Raw genomic sequence first — 21958 nt, 5'->3', positions numbered from 1 at the left:
AAGCCTTTTAAAATTACAAATGAGCCAACCATGGCTCACAGCACTTGAGAAACAAAGGCAGGCGGATCTCTGTGAGTTCAAGGTCAGTCTGGTCTATATAGTGAGTTCCAGGGCAGTCAGGGCTACAAAGAGACCTGTCTCCTCCCCCCAAAAAACTGAACACTGTCTGACACCTTACCTGGTCTTTCACACTGTATTTTTAAGCATAGTTGTTTCACAAACTCTAAAGGCAGTTGAACAACTTCCTGTAAGAAAACACACAAAATACACAGATTGTACAATGTCCCGAAGACTGTTAATGCCTCAGAACTATGCATAGTTAGCCGGGCGGTGGTGGCGCACGCCTTTAATCCCAGCACTCGGGAGGCAGAGGCAGGCGGATCTCTGTGAGTTCGAGACCAGCCTGGTCTACAAGAGCTAGTTCCAGGACAGGCTCCAAAACCACAGAGAAACCCTGTCTCGAAAAACCAAAAAAAAAAAAAAAAAAAAAAAAAGAACTATGCATAGTTAAACACAGTTAAAATAGGGAATTTCACAGTATGTGTATTTTATACCCCAAATACTATAGTTTAAAAAATTCAATGTGCCAATTTGGTAGTAAGAGACAATCTATAATTTTTGAACACATGCAAAGGTTAAACACAGGCAAAAACATTTCCGTTTCCTAAAGGCAGCTGGCCCTCCTCACAGCCAGCCAGGACCCATGACACCGGTGATCAGCCACACCAAGAGTACCTCCCGTCACACACAGCCCCTCCCGGTCCTTCAGCATCTGTAGACACAGAATAAGGACTTCAAGAAACCCTGGCCAGACGGCCAGCAAGCTGTACCTGCTGAGTGACAACACGGGGCTCACGAGGCTAGTGATCTCCCTCAGCTGTTTATTTGTAAATTTGCATCAATTTAAACCATGTTCCTCACTGTCATCCCTGCCTGTGTTCTGAGGGTGGCAGAATTGTGACTTCAAAAAAAGTCCCAAGTGATAAAGGAAAAGTGCCTAGGACAAAACTGCTGGGATCTTGCCTCAGGAAAACCCACTGGCCTTCTTTATCCAGACTCAACCAAAGACTCCCACTCATGTCATGAGTGGAGGCCGCACGTTCGTTTCCCAGCTGCCCAGACACAAAATAATCACACAGAAACTGTATTATTACAACACTGTTTGGCCTATGAGCTCACGCTTCTTATTGGCTAGCTCCTATATCTTAAATTAACCCATTTCTATTCTATTGCCACATAGTTATGGCCTACAGGTACGGTTCTGTCCATCTGTCTCCTGCAGTGGCTACATGGCTTCTCCCTGACTCCGCCCACTCTATATATCTTTTCCAGTCTGGCTATATTCTGTGAAGTCATTGGCCAAAGGCAATAAAACATATTAACAGCATACAGAGGAGAATCCCACATCACACTCAGATAAGCACAGCAGGGCTGGAAGAGCATAGTTCCCAGAAGACGGTGCCTCCGACAACCTTTTTCCCAGAAGACATGAGGAGGTACAAGCACTATTCAATGGGCATCTCCTGTGGAAAACTGAGGGTTCTTCTAAGAGGCCACACCTGACTCCAAACATCCCCAAAACTAGACACTGGAGAGGACAGGCCACAATGTCAGTGGCCAAGGAAACGCAGAACAGAGACGACTTTCCAAGTCCGAAGCTCAGAAGACAGGACAGGTCAGATAGGCAGGCCAGGGGATTTTCCCTGTCTAGTCCCTCCTTACCACAGGCCAGGTGCAAAGACAGTTAACCCAAAACACACAGCAACGTTAAGGGTTTTCAAAGCTTTTCTTCTAAGGCCCTAACTGAGCAGCATCCATAGTAACTCACACCCATGCTCACATCACAAAGCTCTTCCAGGAGGAGCCTCCAGGAATGGGCCCACATTGTTCCTTAACCCACAGGAACTCAGGGCAAAGCTCCCTTCAGGTTCAAGGATAACATAACAAGATCTCACTGGAGAACTTCACTATGCAAGAGCCTCTGGCCCAGCTGGTGAGAAAAGCTTGAAGATTCTTAGTGCACAAGTGCTAACATTGAGATGTCAGTACTGTCAGGCAGAACTGGATAGAAATTGAAATGTGAATAAATAGCACTTACCCCACAATGAACATAGTTCTCCCCCAAAAAGTCTTTCATGACATTTTTGCCAAAGTCCACTATGTTCTGCAGATGCTGAAGTATCTCTTCTGAGGTCTAGAAGAGACAAGCACAGGATAGCTTCAGGGTGGAGCTCCAGACAAGGCTCCTAATACCACCCTCTTCCAGGAGTCCAGCTCAGGACAGACTAAGCAGCCACCCCATGTATACTCTAAGTACTGTGCACCCCACAAACCTCTGGAGAACTCACCACCCATACCCAACAATGTCTCACAAAGTATGTGGAGATATCCCACAGCTCCTACGACTGGGTCTTGCCAGAACTTAGCCTGACAGGAAAACCCAGCACACACCCCAGGGCCTGTGCAACTATGTCACAGCTCCTGATAAAATCCATCTGGGGAACAGAAGGGTGACCATGTGACACCCCACCAGAAGACACTGTCCAGGAAGGCCAAGGTGGGGTGAACACACACTACAGCCATTGTACAAAGACAGGCATGACAGAAGAGGCTGAAGCCACCCCAAGACACATCTGACAGAAACACAACACCTTGGGTCATTTCTCTTCAGCAGCTGAGGTAGGAGTCACAGAATGTTTGGGTCCCACATTATTTCCTCTGCCCGGTCAACCCACCTTTGACTCTCATTCCTGCCCCAGTTAAAGGCGACATTCCTGCATGCTCCTAGGAGACAAGCCTTGAAGGCCTCTATCATCTCTACCACCAATGTCCCATAGCTCCCATGACCTCTGCCCTCACATCCTGACACACTGTCTCCCAGACACTCTAATGAGACACGGAATCATCAATCCTGTCCATCCACCAGACACAGCCCCCTCAAAGAGTTCTTCCTTCCCCCACTAAGGAGCTCAAAGGCCAGGTGACGCCTATGTAGCTGACAGGCAGCTGGCCATGTACAAAGCAAGACAGGCCAAGTGTCTCAGCCTCCCTCAGTGTGTGCTGGAACAACAGGAACAGAGAAGAAGCTGTGGCCACAGGAGCTTCCGATACTCAGTATCTACCTGAGATTTACCAGGAAGCAGCAGTAGCTCAACTTGGGTAGACAGGGTAGCAGACAAGCCTTCATGGAGGGTCCACTCGCTGTGCTAGGATGATTCAGCCAACACAACCTGACCTTGCCCACTGTGATTTTAGCATAACAGATTGTCTACCCAGTGTGACACACTATTTTCTTACACACAATTCCACTGAGGCATCTAAGGAACTCATCAAGATCAAGTTGAAACCTGGTCCTGGGATCCTCTGAGCAGGGCCCACAGGCTACACCAGAGCTCATGCAGACAGATCTACCATAAAGTGACACAGAGGACCTGTTAGGTCTCACACATCAAGAATGAGGGCCCACTACTTCTCACACTGAATGATTATATCATACTTAAATTTCTACAATTAGCATTAACATTTCTGCACTGGAGGGCTTAGGATATAGGATACACCCTAGAGGAAGGGCACTTTCCTGTCCTAGGCAAAGTTCTAGATTTAGTTCTTAACATCAAAACACACACACGCACACGCATGCACACACGTGCATGCACCACACATGTGCTTGCCCACCTACTCACACAGACCCACCCCCCAGGAAAACATCCAGGTCTTCTTAAGCAGATGCTATGACAACTGTGGCCAGCCCACCAATCTTACCTTCTTCTTATTTGGAGGAAACTTCAGAAAACGCAGAACTACACAGCGCTGTTGGAATATAAAACAAAGCAGGATCAGTAATGGCCCAACACTCAGGTGTAAGGGTGAGCTGTTGTGGAGAAGGGGCCAGGAGCAGCATGAAGGAACCCAGCTGGGGTCACTTTCAGAAAGCTTGCACCACAAGGCAGCCAGCAAAATCTTTGGCCTTTGACCCAGCCCACTTGCTGCTAGATATTATTTATCTTAAGGAATAAGGAAGCTCAAAAATCATTATCCAGGGGCCAGTGAGATGGTTCAGAGGTAAAGAGCACTGGCTGTTCTTCCAGTAGTACTGGATTTGAGTCCCAGCACCCACGAGGCAGCTCCTAACCAGCACCAGTTAGCTATGCACATGGTGCACAGACATAACAGAAAACACCATTGGGTGGGAGACTCACTGGGGTAATATATGACTAGGTACAAGTGCAAGGGCCCTCAGAGGGCACTGAAATCCTAGAACTGGCAATTTGCGAGCTGCCCAAATTTGAGTGCTGGCAGCTGAACTCGGGTCCTCTGAAGAAGCAGCAGTACATGTTCTTAACTTGTAGGCCATGGGCCATTTCTCCAGTCCTCTTGCATAGCCTGGGCAGGCCTTAAATTCATCATCTTCTTGCTCCTACCTCCCAAGCATTGAGATCATAGATGTGTGCCACAATTGAGCCCAACTCAATTTTACATCTGTCAAATCACAATTTCTAGCAAGATCCTGTTTTTTTTTTAAAAAAAAAAAAAAAGCAAAAGTTGTTTTTGTTTTCAAAGCACAAACTGCTAAATGAAGTGTGCATATGACCTCTTTGAATGAGGAAATGAAGAACACTCAAAGAACGCTCATGACAAGCTCCAGAACATTTCCAAGTTGTAACTACTACAAGTTTTGGATTTTTTGTTTTTGAAACCATCTCACTTCAGAACACAGTATGTAACCCAGACTGATCTCTTGGTATTCCTCCTGTCTCAGTCTCCCAAAGTTGAGGACTGAGTTCCCAGCCAGCCTGGACTGCATAACAAGAGCCTATTTCAAATACACATACACACACACACACCCCGAGCTGGGTGTGGTGACATACACATGTGATCCCAGCGCAGGAAGGCTAATCAGGAAGGACTTCAGTGACTTCCAAGCTGACACAGGTTACATACAGCATGAAACCCATCTGAAAATGGCTTTTTAAATGGGGGTTGGAAAGACAGTTCAGAAGTTAAGAGTGCATACTGGTCTTGATAAGGACCCAGGTTTAATTCCAGCACCCACATGGCAGCTAACAACCATCTGTAACTACAGCTCCAGGGAATCTAACACCCTATTCGGGCTTCTGAAGGCCTCAGGCATGTACATGGCACAAAGACATACACACAAGCAAAACACCCCCCATGTACACACACAAAGAATATAAATCTCTAAAACATTTTTTGTAAAAACGGTATTTGCGGTTACCTAAGAAGCAACAAAGGTCCTGTGGAGATCCCCACCCATGCACACCACTCCTCCTCCCAGCCCTCCAGTCCATCTTGTTTAAATATTTTTTAATAAATTCTGTTTTTAATTAAGATATAATATTATTTTATAAATTAAAATATAATTTCTCCCTTTCCTCCCTCCAGCTCCTCTCATATAATCTTCCCTTCCTTCTCAATATCACTGAGAAGGCCTCAACAACTCAAAGGTTTTTTTAAAGGGTCTAGGCCTTGCTATATTGTCCCGGTTAGCTTTGTACTCCTGGGCTCAAGTGATCCTCCTGCCTCAGCCATCCAAGTAGCTGAGACTATGTGAGAACTACAGGCAAGCACCGCCAAGCACAACCTTGCCAACCCCTCCTACTGAATTCCCATTGCCAACCAATGCCATGCAGTAGATACACTGCTAATCAACTGTAGATCTGGATGCCTATCCTGGCCTGCAGAGCTGAAACCCAAAGCACACAAGCTAGAATTGCTCCCTCCTCATGTTCAAGGCAGGCATCACCAATTAAGCTTGGGAATCACTGGGTTAATGATCACTTTAATAGAAGTAAAATTCCATCTAAATTTAAAAAAAGAAAAGTAGATCTGCAGGAAAGATAATTATAATCAGCTTCTATAAACTCTCTTCTAAAAGTTGATTTTCTCCTTACCTGTGTTCAATAGTGCTGTTCTGCTCAAACCCTGTCTGATTATAGTCCCTCCAGTAATTAAGAAAATGTATGTCAACGACAGGATGAGTTTGTTTCCCACGGAAAGCCTGATCATGCTTGAACATCAACATAGGACACCCTGATACCCTATAATCAGTGAGGACAGAGCCCCACTGCCCTGCCCTACATGTGTGGGAAACCTCACTCTGTACCACATAGGGAGCCCTGACAAGCCAAGTTGATTTTCTCAGAGCTCTACTGCAACCAGAGGAAAACAGGGTCTTTCTCTACTTCCCAGGGAACTAACAAGCCTCACAACAGAATTTTGTAGCCAGGCAGGCCCAGGAAGGGTGGTGCTAGGCAAGTCACTCAAGCCTTTCTATCACAGGAACTCCCCACTGTAACCTCAGACAAACCAGTTCAGGGGGCCTGTGCACACAAATGCCAGCAACACAAACTCATTGACTCCACACTAGCAGATTCTTACTATAGGGATATTGTATTTATGTTTTAATAAATAAAGCTTGCCTGAAGATCAGAAAGTAAAACTAAGCCACTAGAGCCCAGGCAGTGGTGTCATACACCTTTAATCCCAGGATTTGGGAGAAAAAGGCAGGTGGATCTCTATAAATTCAAGGCCACAAGGTCAATGCAGAAACAGATCAGGTGGTGGCGGCCTATACCTTTAATCTTAGTACTAGGAGTCACATGCCTTTAATTCCAGCACTAGAGGGGAATATAAGACTGGAGGAGACAGGATCAGGGCTCAGTCTGCAGTTGCTCAGTCAACCTTGGTAGAGGTAAGACTTCTCTAGTGGCTTGACTGTTTTGCTTTTCTGATCTTCAGTTTGGTTTTTTTTTTTTTGGTTTTTCAAGACAGGGTTTCTCTGTGGTTTTGGAGCCTGTCCTGGAACTAGCTCTGTAGACCAGGCTGGTCTCGAACTCACAGAGATCCACCTGCCTCTGCCTCCCGAGTGCTGGGATTAAAGGCGTGCGCCACCACCGCCCGGCTTTTTTTTTTTTTTTTTTTTTTTTTTTTGATTTTCGAGACAGGGTTTCTCTGTAGCTTCTTGGTTCCTGTCCTGGAACTAGCTCTTGTAGACCAGGCTGACCTCGAACTCACAGAGATCCGCCTGCCTCTGCCTCCCGAGTGCTGGGATTAAAGGAGTGCACCACCACCACCCGGCTCTGATCTTCAGTTTGAACCTCAATGTCTGTCTCTGGGTTTTTATTATTCATGCTACATCTTATTATTAATATGAACTCAGATTTCCAAGGTTCCTGCACCTGTGTTCCTGATAAACACAAGAGAGCTGGCCTATTTACAAATGGAAACTATACATTTCCTCTGCATTATTAACACACACAAAAAAAAATGAGCATCAACATAAATTAATTCAGAAAGCAAGTCTCTAACCTACCAAGAGAAAACAGTTAATGTAGCCAGGTAAGGTGGCTTATACCTTTACACCTATAGTCCCAGTACTTGAAGCTGAGACAGAAGGACGGCAGCCTGGTCCACAGAGCAAGTCCTAGGCCAGTCAGGGCTATTTAATGAGACCATCTGGAGGGGGAAAAAGTTCCTAGGAAGAAATATTGTTGGCTCCTCTCTGACAACATAAATAGCATCACTGTTCCCCCTGCACCAGTGACATCAGCATTCTCACTGCTGCAAACAGCACATGCAGAGCACCAGAGTGTATGTACTGCCAGACTACAAACTCCCCACCACCTCTCCCCTTGAGGTGGGACACATGTATCCCAAAGTATAAAATGTGGAAAGCCAGGCCTGAAGGGAAGCCCAGGCATTAAGGTTTTGACCCTTAAGGTCAAGGTCATGTACAATGGAACAGAGTTTGGAGGCAGACCTGAATCCAGCACATCACATTTCCAGTTGTCCAGCTCCATATGGCTGCTGAGTTGTCAACTAAGGGGCCTAGGCAGCAAAGCCCATAGTGGCCCACTGGTTCTCCATTACTAAGCCATCCCTCCACAGGTGTCCTTGGCCATCACATCCATGTACAGCAGCTCAACCTCTCTATCAACTACAGGAAGTTTCTCTTCCTTCCCATCAGCTGGCTCAAACCATTACCAGCAAAGAAAAATCTCAATCCAGTGATGGATCCATTTCAAGGAAACTGTCACCAGAAACCCAACAACTCCTCTTCAGGAGACCTGTCATCAGCTTTACAGGTCAATGTCAGTATCAGCACTCAGACACATTCAGCTCACCAGAGCCAACCAAGGGAGAGTGAAGAGTAGAGGCCACCAGGGAGTGTCCAGTGACAACACAAAACAAGTGAAAAATCAGCCCCAAAACAGCACCCACTGAGAAAAACAAAGTAAAAGAGGTGGCCAAAGGAGACGAAAATACAGCCCAGAGATTTCCTGCCACCAACAAAGATATGTAACTAGAAAAGGACTGGAAGCAAGAACATCAAAGTGTTCAGAAATTACATTCTAAGTGGGGCGCTCTGGGGTGATGACCATTTTCTTCTATTACTCTGTATTTTTCTGGGAGGCAAAAGAATCAACCACCGAACAATAGAAACAAAAGGCTACACAGAACCTTCCAACATGAAACTCAAAGGAATGCTAGCTTTTTTTTTTTTCTTTGTCTTTTTTTGAAACAGGGTTTCTCAGCATAGCTCTGCCTGTCCTGGAACTTGCTCTGTAGGCAAGGTTGGCCTTGAACTCAGAGAGATCTGCCTGCCTCTGCCTGGAGTGCTGGGACTGCTGTTGAATGATCCTCTTGTACAATATAAAGATTTGTCACTTGAATTGGTATAATAAAATGCTGATTGGCCAGCACTCAGGCAGGAAGTACAAGCAGGGCAACCAAACAAAGGATGGCGGGAAGGAGAAGGGCAGAGTCAGGAGTCAGCAGCCAGATGCAGAAGGAGCAAGAGATGAAGGTGCTGTGCTAGTAAAGGTATTTCCACATGGCAGAGTGTAAGTAAGGGATATGGATTAACTTAAAATGTAAGGGTTAGCTAGTAACAAGTCTGAGCTATAGGTCGAACATTTATAAGTAATATTAAGCCTCCAAGTTTTGGAAGCAGCTGCCAGGTATTTAGAAACCGGTAGTTGGGAAAGAAGCTTCTGATTAGAGGGACTAAAGGCATGTACCACCACTAGCTTTATAGCACATGACAAAGCATTTGGGAAAAAAAGCTTAAAGGAGGAAAGATGGAGCTGGAGAGATAGCTCTCCAGCTAAGAGCACTGGCTGTTCTCTCAAAGGACCTAGGTTAGGTTCCCAGCACCCACAAGGTCCCTCTTCTGGCCTCTGTTGGCATTGCACACACATGGTGAACAGACATGCACGCAGGCAAGACAGCATACAAATAAAAATAAAGAGAAAAAAAAAGAAATAATAATAAAATTATAATAGTAATGATAAATAATAATAATAAAACAACATACAAATAAAAAATAAAATAAAATAAAGGTTTGCTTTGGTTCATGGCTTCAGAGGTTTCCATCCTTGGCTGTTTACCTCACTACTTTGAGCCTGTGGCAAGGCAGAATATGATGGAAGCGCATGGCGAAGGAAAGCTATTCTCTAATTTCAGTCAGAAGAGTAAGCAAGAATTTGAAAAGGCTGGAGCCCCAGTACCCTCCCTCTTCAAAGCTATAATCCAATGACCTAGCTTCCTTCAACCAGGCCTTGCCTCTAAAGGCTTCAACAGCACTGTCAGTTAGGGACCAAGACTTCAACACAGCCTTTGGGGATCAGTAAGATCCAAACCATAATGGGGGTCTAAGTCAAATGTCCCAGGGGCCACTATCCTTTGACAAGGTGGTGAGGAGATAACCCAAGAAAGGGCCCATGAAAGACCCCAGGAATCTCCGATCACTGTCATGGGAAGGGATACAAAAGAGTATCACCCCTTAGGAAACAGCATTCTGCCCCAGCCCTCCAACTGTGAGGATGACTTCACTTCCAGGTGGGAGTCACCTTATGTCACAAATATACGGTTGTGTCTCCTGAAACCAACTTTCTCACGGACTCTCAACCTATAAGAAAACCATCCATGGGGCTGGAGAGATGGCTCAGAGGTTAAGAGCACTGGCTGCTCTTCCAGAGGTCCTGAGTTCAATTCCCAGCAACCACATGGTGGCTCACAGCCATCTATAATGAGATCTGGTGCCCTCTTCTGGCCTGCAAGCATACATGGAAGGAATGTTGTATACATAATAAACAAATCTTAAAAAAAAAAAAGACATGCAAACAAAACTTGTGTTTCTTCTTAAAGGAGATTAAGAAGTATTATGATATATAGTTCCTTAAAATCTTCCCCAATTGCCTCGAAAATCAAAAAAAAGGGGGGGGGCTGAAGAGATGGCTCAGTGGTTAAGAGCATTGCCTGCTCTTCCAAAGGTCCTGAGTTCAATTCCCAGCAACCACATAGTGGCTCACAACCATCTGTAATGAGGTCTGGTGCCCTCTTCTGGCCAGCAGGCATACACACAGACAGAATATTGTACACATAATGAATAAATAAATTAAAAAAAAAAAGCCGGGCGGTGGTGGCACACGCCTTTAATCCCAGCACTCGGGAGGCAGAGGCAGGTGGATCTCTGTGAGTTCGAGACCAGCCTGGTCTACAAGAGCTAGTTCCAGGACAGGCTCCAAAGCTACAGAGAAACCCTGTCTCAAAAAAAGAAAAAAAGAAAACCATCCATGATCTGCTAGTTAACGGAGGCAAGAGGTGCCAACCGACTGAGCTCTATGACACAACCAAACACACATCCCCAGGACCTGCTAAGCAGGAGGGTGAGGCTTTCACAACAGCACCCCTCAGCCTCAAAGAAAACAAGGCAGAGCAAGAAAGGATACAGCCATGACATCAGCAGCAGTAGGCGCTGGCACTGTGTACAACCTCCTTCCTACCCTATGGTAGTTCTAGCTCAGCCTCCCAGCCATCTATCCACCGGGATGAAGAGAACCCAGATGTGACCCATCGGGGAGGTCACAAAATGAAAGAATGTGCTCTACTACACATTGATATCATCCTGAGAGCCCAAGGGGAACTATGGAGACAGGCCAGGCCAGCTCAGTGACTCCTAACGGGTAGTGACCCCAACAGTGTGTGGAAAAGAGTCAAGGTTCACAGAACCCACAGGTGGTGTCAGAGAAATACAAGCAAATATCAGAGCCCCTTGAACCACCAACCCAGACTGTGTGATGACGACAGTGGGCCAGCAAAGAACAGCCTTGGTCTCTAAACACACAAAAGCCTCCTGTGCCACTGCTCTCTGAAGACAGAGAAAGGTACTGAGAGCTGAACTCTGACTGAATTTTGACCAGGCAGGAAGGAGTCGGGGAGGGAGAAAGGTCACCTCTGAAAATGTAAATGTAGAAAGACAAACACATCCTTACACTAGCAAGGCAACACAAGGCAAAACATCACCCAGGGAATATGGAAATAAATTCTGACCTAGCAACACCAGATTAAAGAATAGTGAACACACAATGAGACAGGATGTGACCAGACCAAACCACCAAGAAAGAAGCATTTCAACAGCACCAATCTGAAGGACCACCACTGAGCATCTCAAGTGGAGAACTTGTCTTTCTTTGAGAGATGTCAGTGGCAAGTTCAAACTCTTTCAACTAGTTCTAGATGAATATTGAAGACAGGCCCAAGGTCTGGGTATATGCCACATGGTTGGAAAACAAAATATCAGCTCTGTGCTTCAGCATCTCTGCAAAGGAGGATAATTCTCCAGCACTAAAGAGATGGTCGACCTAAGCTATCATTAATAACCCTGTGATATACATCTTTGTGAACAATATCAATTTCACTTCCAATTTTCTCCTTATCAAGCACATGAGAACAGAAATTAGGTCCAAAACTACAAACTTTAAAAAACTTGTTTGTCCTTTCCACATGTTGCTGGGGTTGCCACCCCTTAGGAATCTGTTTCCATAGCTCTCTTGGGCTCCTCAGGGTCTCACCAAAGTGTGGTACGTTCTTTCACTGTGACCTACACTATGGTTCACACCTGTGTCCTTTCACTCTGTGACCTACACTATGGTTCACACCTGTGTCCTTTCACTCTGTGACCTACACTATGGTTCACACCTGTGTCCTTTTCAACCCTGGGATAGCTGTGATGCTGGGAACTGAACTCAGGGCCTCAAGCATGCAAAGTACACATTCTAACACTAAACGATGCCCATAGCTCCTTTTTCCTAATTATAATATATAGTTAACGAGTATATAGTTAATGTAAAAAGTTTTAGATTCTTCATTTTTTGAAACAGAATCTCACTATGTAACTCTGACTGGCCTGGAACTGGCTAGATAGACCAGGCTTATCCCAGACTCACAGAGATCTCCCTACCTCTGGCTTTCACAGTGCAGAAATATTTTTTAAAACAAAAAGAGGAGCCAGGCCTGGCAGCCTGTAATCCCAGCTACTCAGGAGGATAAGAAAGATGGCTTGCGCCAAGGAGTTTGAGGTCAGCCAGGGTAACATAGCAAGACCCATTCTCAAGCAATCAAATGATACTACTGTAAACAGATAACTATTTGTAATATTCTTGATGTATTTTTTCTAGTCACGTGTAACACTGTAATTTCCTTTTTCTAGTTAACAATAATATTTCCCCACATTAAATGGGGAAATCAGCCTACTTAACCTAATCCAACCACTATAAAATAACCATCTAAACTGTTCATATTGCAATCTATAACTAGAAAATTTAAACCCACAAGGCTGAGAGAGAAAATGAAATGGCCCTAAAGCTTGATGTCCGCACCTAGAGGGCCCAGACACTGCACAGTTATAAAAACGGTCTGAGGCTCTCCACAGTCTCTGAGAGGTTTTTAAACGAGACAAACATGCAATGCGCAGTTCTCTGCAAGTTTTGCTAAGTGTTCTTTCTGGGCAGACTAATTAACGAGTCTTTCACATTACTGCTGTCAATAAGAAAGGAAAAAGACAGTGCGGCATAGCCATAGGAGTGGGCATCGTTTCCCCTGCACCTCGTGGTCAACATGGCCCAGAGGCTAGATGCCCTGGACAACTAAGAGACTGATGACAAACGAAATGTAAAGTAACCTCACAGATTCTAAGCCAAAACCAAGAGGAAGGTAAAGGCAGCCTTAGGAGAGTTAGGGGAGTTGAGTAAGGTGGCCTTCAGGGAGGCCACAGGCTTCACTGACTGGACTGGCTGGTAGCACAAGGGTCATGCCCTCAGGCGGCAGTGTGGAAGACCTGTGCTAAGACACAGCACGTTCCTGCCCAAGAGCCCCCTCAGGGCCCACACCTGTGGCTGCAGGCAGGACAGTGACCAAGCTGCTGACAGCCTGGCTCCTCACCTTCCAGCCTACCCAAGCATGCCCTATAAACTCCTGCGGCCCTCACTGAGCTCCTCCACCAAGACCCCAAGACCTGTACATCACAAAAGGCTCCTTCTCGTTCCCTGTGTGCACATGGCAGAACAGCACATTTTCCTTCAGTGCTGCTGGCCAGTGCCAGGGCAGATGTCCCCATCCAGCTCCTGCCGGATCCAGCTAAGGAGAGCTGCGAACACGTACTACAGTGGAGACAGGACTGACAGGGAGCTTTATAAGAGCTTTTCAACACAGGGGTTGATACTAGCTCGGAAAATGTGACCGTGACTGGAGAGAGTTGGTAAAAAGTCTCCCTCTCTCTTGGACTGGATGAGGCAGTCCTGGGAGGCTGAGTAGAGAAGCAAAGTTCACCTGTTCTCAAAGGCGAAGGAGGACCACAGACATGCCATACCCAGTACCGACAGGAGCGGAGAGCCTCTCCTTCTAGCTTAAAACCGGCCGTTCTCCTCGGTCACAAAAGGCCCTGAAAAACCTGCCTTCCAAGCTTTCTCCTCCTTGGTCCACAGTCTAAACAAATCCACCAGGAGGGCAGAGATGGCAGCTAGGACTCAAGGCACAAGCTCTAGAGGGGTTCAACACTCAGTACAGGTGGGTACAATCTTAACTTCAGGCAAACAAAACGCATGCTATTCCTAGCGCTTTCCGAATGCGGCCTACGGCTCCTCCGCCAGTGGTAGCACTGGGAATCACCCCAGCTCCCTGCGCTATTAGCCTTCTCACATGACACCTCCTGCCTTCCACTCCCCCAGCCCACACATTCCTGCTAGGTTGTATCAGACAGCGAGATGTCAGAGAACCGGGGGCTGCACACAAATCCATCCGCTTCTCTTCCTAACTTCGCCGCCTCCTTGGAAATCACTCCATCTTCGGAAACTCCCTTTCAAGTTGAACGAAGAAGAAACCGGCTCAAGTTTAGGATGTGGATGCGAACCTGCGGTAGCGTCCGTTCCTACCAGCAGCTCCGTGGTCTGCCAGGCTGAACTCCACGCTCTTGAGAGTGACAGCACTCGGTACTTTTCATCAGTGCTGCCCAAGTCCTGATCCGGGCTCAGCCTCTGGCCCACCCTGGCCTGGCAGTAAGATGAGCATCCCAGCGGAGGGGGCACAGCGTGGGGCCACGCGGCACCCACGGGGTGCGGGAAAGAGTCTTGAGGGGACGGGGAACCGAGAAGGGGCACTAGGAGGAAAGGGGGCCAATGGACACAGGGGTGCCGGGGATGAGTAAGGAAGCTGGGGATATTGGGGGGTACAGGGAGCCACCTGAGCGGAAGCTGGAGGAGGAGTCACGACTCAAACTGGAAGGTACTGGGCACAGGGCTGCCGCAGCCGTCGGGGAGGCCCGGAGCCGCGCTGCCCGCCAGTCGCTCACCTGCGCGTGGGCCACCACAAGGCTCTTGTTGCCTTCGCCGTGGTAACCCCATTCATTCTCGTCCATCTTCCCCTCTTCCATGCCCCGGCGCCCTGGAACTTCGCGGGCCGGGACACGGGGACGCGAGCTGGAGGCCGCCCGCTTCGCTGGGCTCCAGCCGCAGCCGTCTGAAGAAAAGCGCCTGTCAGCTGCCGCCTGCGCTCTCAGCCGCCGCTACTAACAAGCAAGGAGCGCCGGAAGCCACGCCCCCAGAGGCCGCCATTCTCCGGCCGGGTAACTTCCGGGTCCCGCCCACCTCGCCGTCGACGTTCGGGGCGGTCGACGAGCTGGAGGCCATGTTATGTACTGGCAGAGTGACTCACTTCCGAAAACGCAGGCTTGGGAACCGGAAAGGAGGTTTCCGGATCAGGTTCCGGACGTTGAGGCCGGCGGCTGCCTGTCGCCCGCCCCGGACCCGATGCACTGAGCATCGCGTGGTCCTGTGGCCACGGCTGCATCTTCCCTGGGCGACTCGGAGCCTTCGCTGTCACGTCTGTAGAATGGGATGGGATTAACTGCACCCTCACTGGCTCTCCCTCATGCAGAAAGAGCCGTTAGGTGGTGGCCGCAGCTCACGCCGGGAAACGTGGCGAGGAGAGGGAACCTCACGGTGACGCTTTTGCCCCGGGACATGCAGAAATGCAGATGGACCAATAGACTCCATCGCAGAGAACAACGGCCTATCCTTTGATGCGAGGAAGAATGACGCTGTCTTGAGAATTATATGAAGACTTTGTTAATGCTCTTTAAAATGATTTAGGACTGGGCGTGGTGGTGCTCGCCTCTAATCTCAGCTTTCAGGATGTGGTGGCAAAAGGATCTCTTTGAGTTCGAGACCAACTAGGGTTACATAGCGAGACCCTATCTCAAACATAATTTCACATTTGGTTAGTAGTACTGAATATTGCGTTGACTGGTGTGTGTGAAGAAAATCAAGCTTAATGCAGATATATGGCTGGTGCGTTAACTTTTCCAAGGGATAAAGGGCAAATAACTGTTTACTCTAAACGGCACCAACAACAGACCACGGAAGTGAACGTACCCTTGGTGAACCAATGAATTTACAGGGCATGCTTAGAGAAGCATTGGTGAAGAGTAACTTTTAGTGTGGATGACCTCAAAACAGCTGCATCGCAGAAAAGTCCCATCCTGGCATAAATTTATTACTCTTCCTAAAACTAAGTGATTTCTCCTGTAGATACTCCTGAAAGCCTGTGCAGTTGAGGACGCTGTTTTAAGGTGGTAAAGGCCATGTTTATTTTTTAAAAAAAAAAAAAAGATTTTATTATGTATACAACATTCTGCCTCCATGTATGTCTGCATGCCAGAAGAGGGTGCCAGACCTCTTTACAGATGGTTGAGAGCCACCATGTGGTTGCTGGGAATTGAACTCAGGACCTCTGGAAGAGCAGCCAGTGCTCTTAACCACTGAGCCATCTCTCCAGACCTAAAGGCCATGTTTTGCACTGAAGAAGGGTACACAACACTCCAGTCTTCTCAGTCTTTCTTTCCACCCCTCTCCTGCGGCTGTATTCTCTGAGCATTGGCGGAGGTGACAGATGCTTGGTTATTGGCTTCCACTGTGGCTGAGCACTGGACCACTGTAACGTAGCAACAGCCACCTAACTTTCTGCAGCTTGATGGGTCTTCTCAGTAACTTTTACTCACTTAAATAAATGAATGAATAAATAAAAAGATCCTCTGTACCACTAACACTGACAACTCAGTCATCTACAGGTATAAACATAGATGTTTAGCAGACAATCTGACAGGCACATAGCCATTTAACTACAGAAGTAGTTTCCATACTAGGGTCCTATGACCTCCCGGGTAAAGGCTTTTATGAGTCCCTTTCTGCAGAGCAGAAGACAATCGGAAAGTTAGTTGTACCAGGGGCACATCTGCCTGGCACGCAGGTAAAGGAGCAGGACCATTTGTGACAGTTCTCCCCCTAGCAGCTTACACAACACCCAACACTTCCAAACATGTCTGCAAGAAGGGAGCTTTCAGCTCAACCCATTCGAATTACATGTGGCCTGCAATTAACATGTGGGATCCTCAGCAACAGCACTGTACCATCTAGTTCCAATGTGCAGCCAACAGCCACGGCAATAGCCTGCATTGTTCTGGGGTGTCAGGGACCACCTGGCTGACAAAGGGAAACAGCCCACCCCTGACACTGAGATTTTCATTCAGTGACCTTCCAGCTTCTGGAAGTGTTCTTCTCCCTCCATGCTGGCTGACCTTACTTCGGAAATGTTTACAGGTACAGGAGTTGGAGGATTTTCTTAATCACTTTACTGGGTACCATCTGCATGTCATCCAACCATAAAACTCAGAACTTCACAGTTGTATATGGTCCTTGCACTTTGTGCAGGGTAAATTCCCACTCTGGGTCCTTAAGTGCACTTGCCTGCACTTCAGATGCTTTGCTGAATCTGTGGGGTATTCAGAGGCTAGAATTATGTAGTAAAGTCCTTTTACATATGGTCAGATCTCTGAAGACCCACCAAGAAAGTGCCAACTGTCTTAAAAAAGAATTAGGGGCTCAGGATGTAGCTCGGTCAGTAGAATCCTAGTCTAGCATGCATAGCCTCTAGCACCACCAAAATCAGACTTGAAACCGGGCAGTGATGGTGCACCCCTTTAATCCCAGCACTCAAGAGGCAGGAGGTGGATCTCTGTGAGTTCAAAGCCAGCCTGGTCTACAGAGTGAGTTCCAGAAAAGCCAAAGCTACACAGAGAAACCCTGTCTCAAAAATAAATAAATAAATAGAACAAAACAGACTTGGTAATATACTCCTGTAATTACCAATTACAAGAGCCATCCCATTTCTTCACCTTGGGGTGCTACCAAGGGGTACTACCCAGGAGCTCGGTGGGCCTCGCACACACTAATTTCCTTGGTCTGATGCCAAGGAGGAGTGGGGCTATGCCTCACCTGCCGGGCCAACCAATCCCCGGGGGGGGGGGGCTGCCTCTCCATTATCCACACCTGGCTGTTGAAAGAGCCTGGCTGGGCAGTCTCCACCCACACAGCACTTTGTGGCAGGAAAGAATGTACATAGCACACTCTTAGGGGCTGATTGTCCCTGCTGGGTCAAGCTTAATCATTTTCATTTGCTCTGCTCTCGGTTACTCTTCCCTTTACCCCTTTGTGAACCATTGCTCAGACCTAAAAGCCTTCAGAGACTATGAGCACTGAGTTTAGCTGTCTCTTTTTGCCCTAGAAACTTCATCTCAACACAAACCTTCTCACACTTGCTTCCTGTGTCTGCTTTTTCTTTTTCTTTTTTTCTTTTCTTTTTTCTTACTCCCTCTGGATTGGTTCTATTCTGTGATCGCAGTTTATATGCCAGTATAAATCATTTAGATCTGCCGGAGGCCCTCCTACCTCATAAAGATCATGACCCATTATGGGGCTATACCAGTCCTAAGGCCCCTGCTGAATTACCTTCCTTAAGCTCTCTGGCAAACATGCTCCTATCTGATCTGGTGAACTGGGCACCACAAACCACCTGTGTCCTGCCCAGTCCCCTGGGTATCCTCACCACCACATCTCCCCATTCATATCTCTATTCAGTTCTTCCCATTGGGCTACAACTTTTGGGTTTCAAAAGGTTTGGTTTACAGTCTCTTCTCCTTACCTTCCCCAGCTGTAAAAAATGGTAAACCATCCTCTCTGTCACTGTTTACCTACCAGATGGGAAGCTAATGTGGTGATGATGTCTTTCTTGTCGCTGTTAGTTCTTCAAGCAGAGAAGTTTCCTGGGCAAACAGTTGCGTGACTTATCACCCATAGCAAGGCAATGCAGCTTCCCCATGGTTCTCTTGTAAAACCCCCTATGCATGCCACTTTCAAGATCCACAATGTTTTCCCTTCCCCAGTCACTTCTGAGATCTCCCTACACACCCCTGCTGGACCACGTCAAGAATGAATGCCATGCCATAACACATTCAGGAAGATGGCACCGCCAGGATTTGCCTCATGGATTTTCCATGCTTGCTTTCCCTCTGGGCAGACAACTCAACCTCCGTTGCATGTCTTATCACCCACAGCAGGAACAACGCAAATGCAACCTTCACCAAGGACACATGCTATTCTACCCCTCCCTCATGGAGGGAGCCACTGCAGGACTTGCCCCTGGGCACTGTGCCACCCTCAGACAGCTTAGCTTCGGTTGCATGTTGTATCACCCTACAGCAAAGCCCCTGCAGCTGCTCCTCCAAAACTCATCCTTTGTTTTGTCCTTTCTCTGTCTGGGTACCAAGTGCTGTTTTAGTTTTTCTGAGGAAGACAAGAATAATGTCCATTCATTGCAGATAGGACAGCAGCAATGGACTGTAAGTCCCGGTCTCTGGCCTCCATCTTTGGAGGCCCTGTCCCAGTGCCCACCAAGCCTTGACCCCTCCCAGGAGTAGGGTCAAGACAGTCCGCCAAAATCTTGACCACTCCCCCAGTCCATTTAAACTGCTTCCCGGGGCTGGAGAGATGGCTCAGTGGTTAAGAGCATTGCCTACTCTTCCAAAGGTCCTGAGTTCAATTCCCAGCAACCACATGGTGGCTCACAACCATCTGTAAAGAGGTCTGGAGCCCTCTTCTGGCCTTCAGACACACACACAGACAGAATAAATAAATAAATATATATATAAAAAAATATTAAACTGCTTCCCCAGAAAGTTCCCTCATGGTCTCTTTCCTCCCACCCCCACCCCACCCTACATGGTCACATTAGCAGCTTCCCGATTCCCCCTCAGGGCCACCAGAGAGCGCAGGAATCCCATTAAACCTGGATATTTTTTAATTTGACTTGATTGGGATTTTTGTGTTGGCAGAGATCTTGCGTTAGGAAAATTCCTAACATGAACCAAAGGAGGTGGCATAGCCCCACTCCTCCTTGGCATCAGACCAAGGAAATTAGTGTGTGCGAGACCTACTGAGCTCCTGGGTAGTCCAGTGACTTTACTGGACTTAGGGGAGCATAGGTAATTCCCAAACAGATGCACCACTGGGAAGTCCCAGCTTGGCATGGCTAACGACCTCCTGAAAGCCACACAAATGGAGTCTGCCCCCACTAACCTTCTGTCCCATATACTCCCTCGACTGTGTTAGAGCTGGGAGTGCAGTTTGCAGGAGAGATCAGAAGTGGGGGTCTAATGACCCTCCTCCATACCCTACTCCTGGGTGTGAATGTCAGCGAGCCCAGTCTTGTTACTGTCTTGTGCAGGTGGCCAAATTGTTCTGATTAAGGTGCGAATACCCAGTGTGAACACCCAGTGTGAATACCCGTGCTATACCAGGAGGGCTGTGTTCCACAACATTGGTTCATAAAAGGAAAACTCCTGAGAATGGCTGATCCAGGCACCTCTGTGCCTCTGGCCAGGCTCAGGTGGACAGCAGTGAAAAGAGGCCAGTGAGTCAGGAAAACCAGGCGACTTCCAGCTTCTTCTTCCAGAATACTGGGACCCCCAGCCCCACCCCAGGGAAGGCGGTGGGAGGTTGTTTAGGAGAGTTGAGAAATGGAAGTAGAAAGAGCCACTCCAAAGAGACAGGCACAGGGCAGTGAGAAAACAGTTCACAGAATCTAGGTTGTCCATACCCTAGAAGACTGGGGACCCTACACATGACTGAGCTCCCAGCTCCTCGTAAAAAGATCACAGTGTGCAGTCAGAAGCAGTATTTCCGTGCGCTGCACTGAGACACTTCCTGAAGGAGACTTCACAACTCTGAGAAAACTGTGTGTCTTGATTTTTTTCTTCCAGAGAGTATCATGACGGATATGATTTACAAATTGCAGCGTATGCTTGTGATAAAAAGCAGATTACGTTTTCGCTGTGATTGCTTCTATGTCTCCATAGCCGGTGTCGGGAGAAACCACACAAACCCTCCTCCTCGCCTTGATGCATCACTGGCCTGGGGAAGACTCATGGAAAGAAATTTGGCCAGGTAGGAGAGGTCATTGCAGAGGAGACCGGTCCTGTCTGATAGAGTGGCAAGAAGTGGGAGGCAAGCTGGAGAGCAACAAGTCAGCAAAGACAGGGAGTCTAACTTGTTCCCACGGCCTGGCCCCATACCTCCCTCTCACTGCAACGCCAACAGTTTTTGGTGAGGAATGTACCTTCCTCTACGCAGTTTGTGTCGTCTGACTTAAATGAACCCCACTCCCACTCTCAAGTCTCGTCTTCTGATACTGACCAGAATCGTGGAGAAATCATTCCTTGAGAATAAAAACAACCCCCCCCCGCCCCCGCATCTGGTTCAGGAGTCAGTTCCAGTTCATCTCTTGAAGCTCACTCTGGGAGCTTGCACTGAAAGGAGCGGAGAGAGAAGCACTCAGTGACGCAATGAACAGCTAGAGGTGACAAAGGCACAGGAGGTGACGAGAGCAAAGGGGAAACAGCTATGGAGCTGCAAGAATAGGTAAAGCATTCACCAAATAACTTAGAGTTTTCTAGTGGATGACCGCAGTGGTATGACCCGTAGTCCCTGCTTTTGAGAAGTGGAGGCAGGAGGATTCCGAGTTCAAGGCCAGCCTCAGCTACACAGTGAGAGCCTTCCTTAAGAGAGAAATGAGACAGCCGAGTTCTTTTCCCTCACAGAAGACAAACCTACTGAGTTCAAATTAATAGCAGAGCAGGTCAGGATGGGTTGGGCCACCTCTCACAGTGATGCCTAAGTCAAGTGTCTATCATCAGATGGCAGCAGTATAGACTGCTGTGCACCCCCAAGAGTCATATGTTGGAGCCCTAACTTTACTGGTATTTGATGGTATTTGGAGAGGGGTCCTGTGGAAGTCATGAGGGCAGAGCCCGAGGGTGAGATTAAGTGTCCTTAAGAGAACACTCATCATTCTGACATCTCTCTGGCATGTAAGGGCACAGCAGAAGGCAGCAGCTCCTCAGAGCCTGGCCATGTCAACACCCTGACTACGGGACCAGAGCTATGAGAAACACCTGGTTAAGCCGACAAGCCCGTGGGGCTTTGTTGCAGCAGTATATGCTGACCATATATGGTAGGATACGCTGAGGATCGCAACACAGGTAGCAAAGTGGATTCGCTTCACCCTTCCAGGTCGTGCTTCTGTCCCCAGCACTGCTTAGCAGGGCTTTCCTTGTTTACACTAGAGAGAGATGGCAGGGGAAAGGGAAAGGAGACGAGAAGCAATGTGACGAAGGGAGTTGAGATCTTCCCGGTGATGCTGAAAAGCCAAGAGAGCGGAGGACACAAGTGAGTGGCAGACATCTGCCAACATGTGACAGGCCTGGGGC

General features: G+C 47.7%; 1 protein-coding gene across 1 annotated transcript in view; it reads right to left on the bottom strand.

Moving 5' to 3' along the window:
* Window positions 1–14856, bottom strand: part of Ippk (inositol-pentakisphosphate 2-kinase) — a 45371-nt gene extending 30515 nt beyond the window's left edge. Inside the window, exons 1-4 of the mRNA XM_057787495.1 lie at window positions 14651–14856; window positions 3763–3810; window positions 2099–2194; window positions 179–245 (exon numbers count right to left, since the gene is read on the bottom strand). Coding sequence (XP_057643478.1) covers window positions 179–245; window positions 2099–2194; window positions 3763–3810; window positions 14651–14731 — 292 coding nt within the window. The 5' untranslated portion in view covers window positions 14732–14856. The remainder of the gene's footprint in view (window positions 1–178; window positions 246–2098; window positions 2195–3762; window positions 3811–14650) is intronic.
* Between the last annotated feature and the right edge of the window lie 7102 nt (window positions 14857–21958).

This window comes from Chionomys nivalis, chromosome 13, assembly GCF_950005125.1.
Source record: "Chionomys nivalis chromosome 13, mChiNiv1.1, whole genome shotgun sequence".
NCBI lineage: Eukaryota > Metazoa > Chordata > Mammalia > Rodentia > Cricetidae > Chionomys > Chionomys nivalis.
This window is presented reverse-complemented; position numbering and strand designations above follow the sequence as displayed.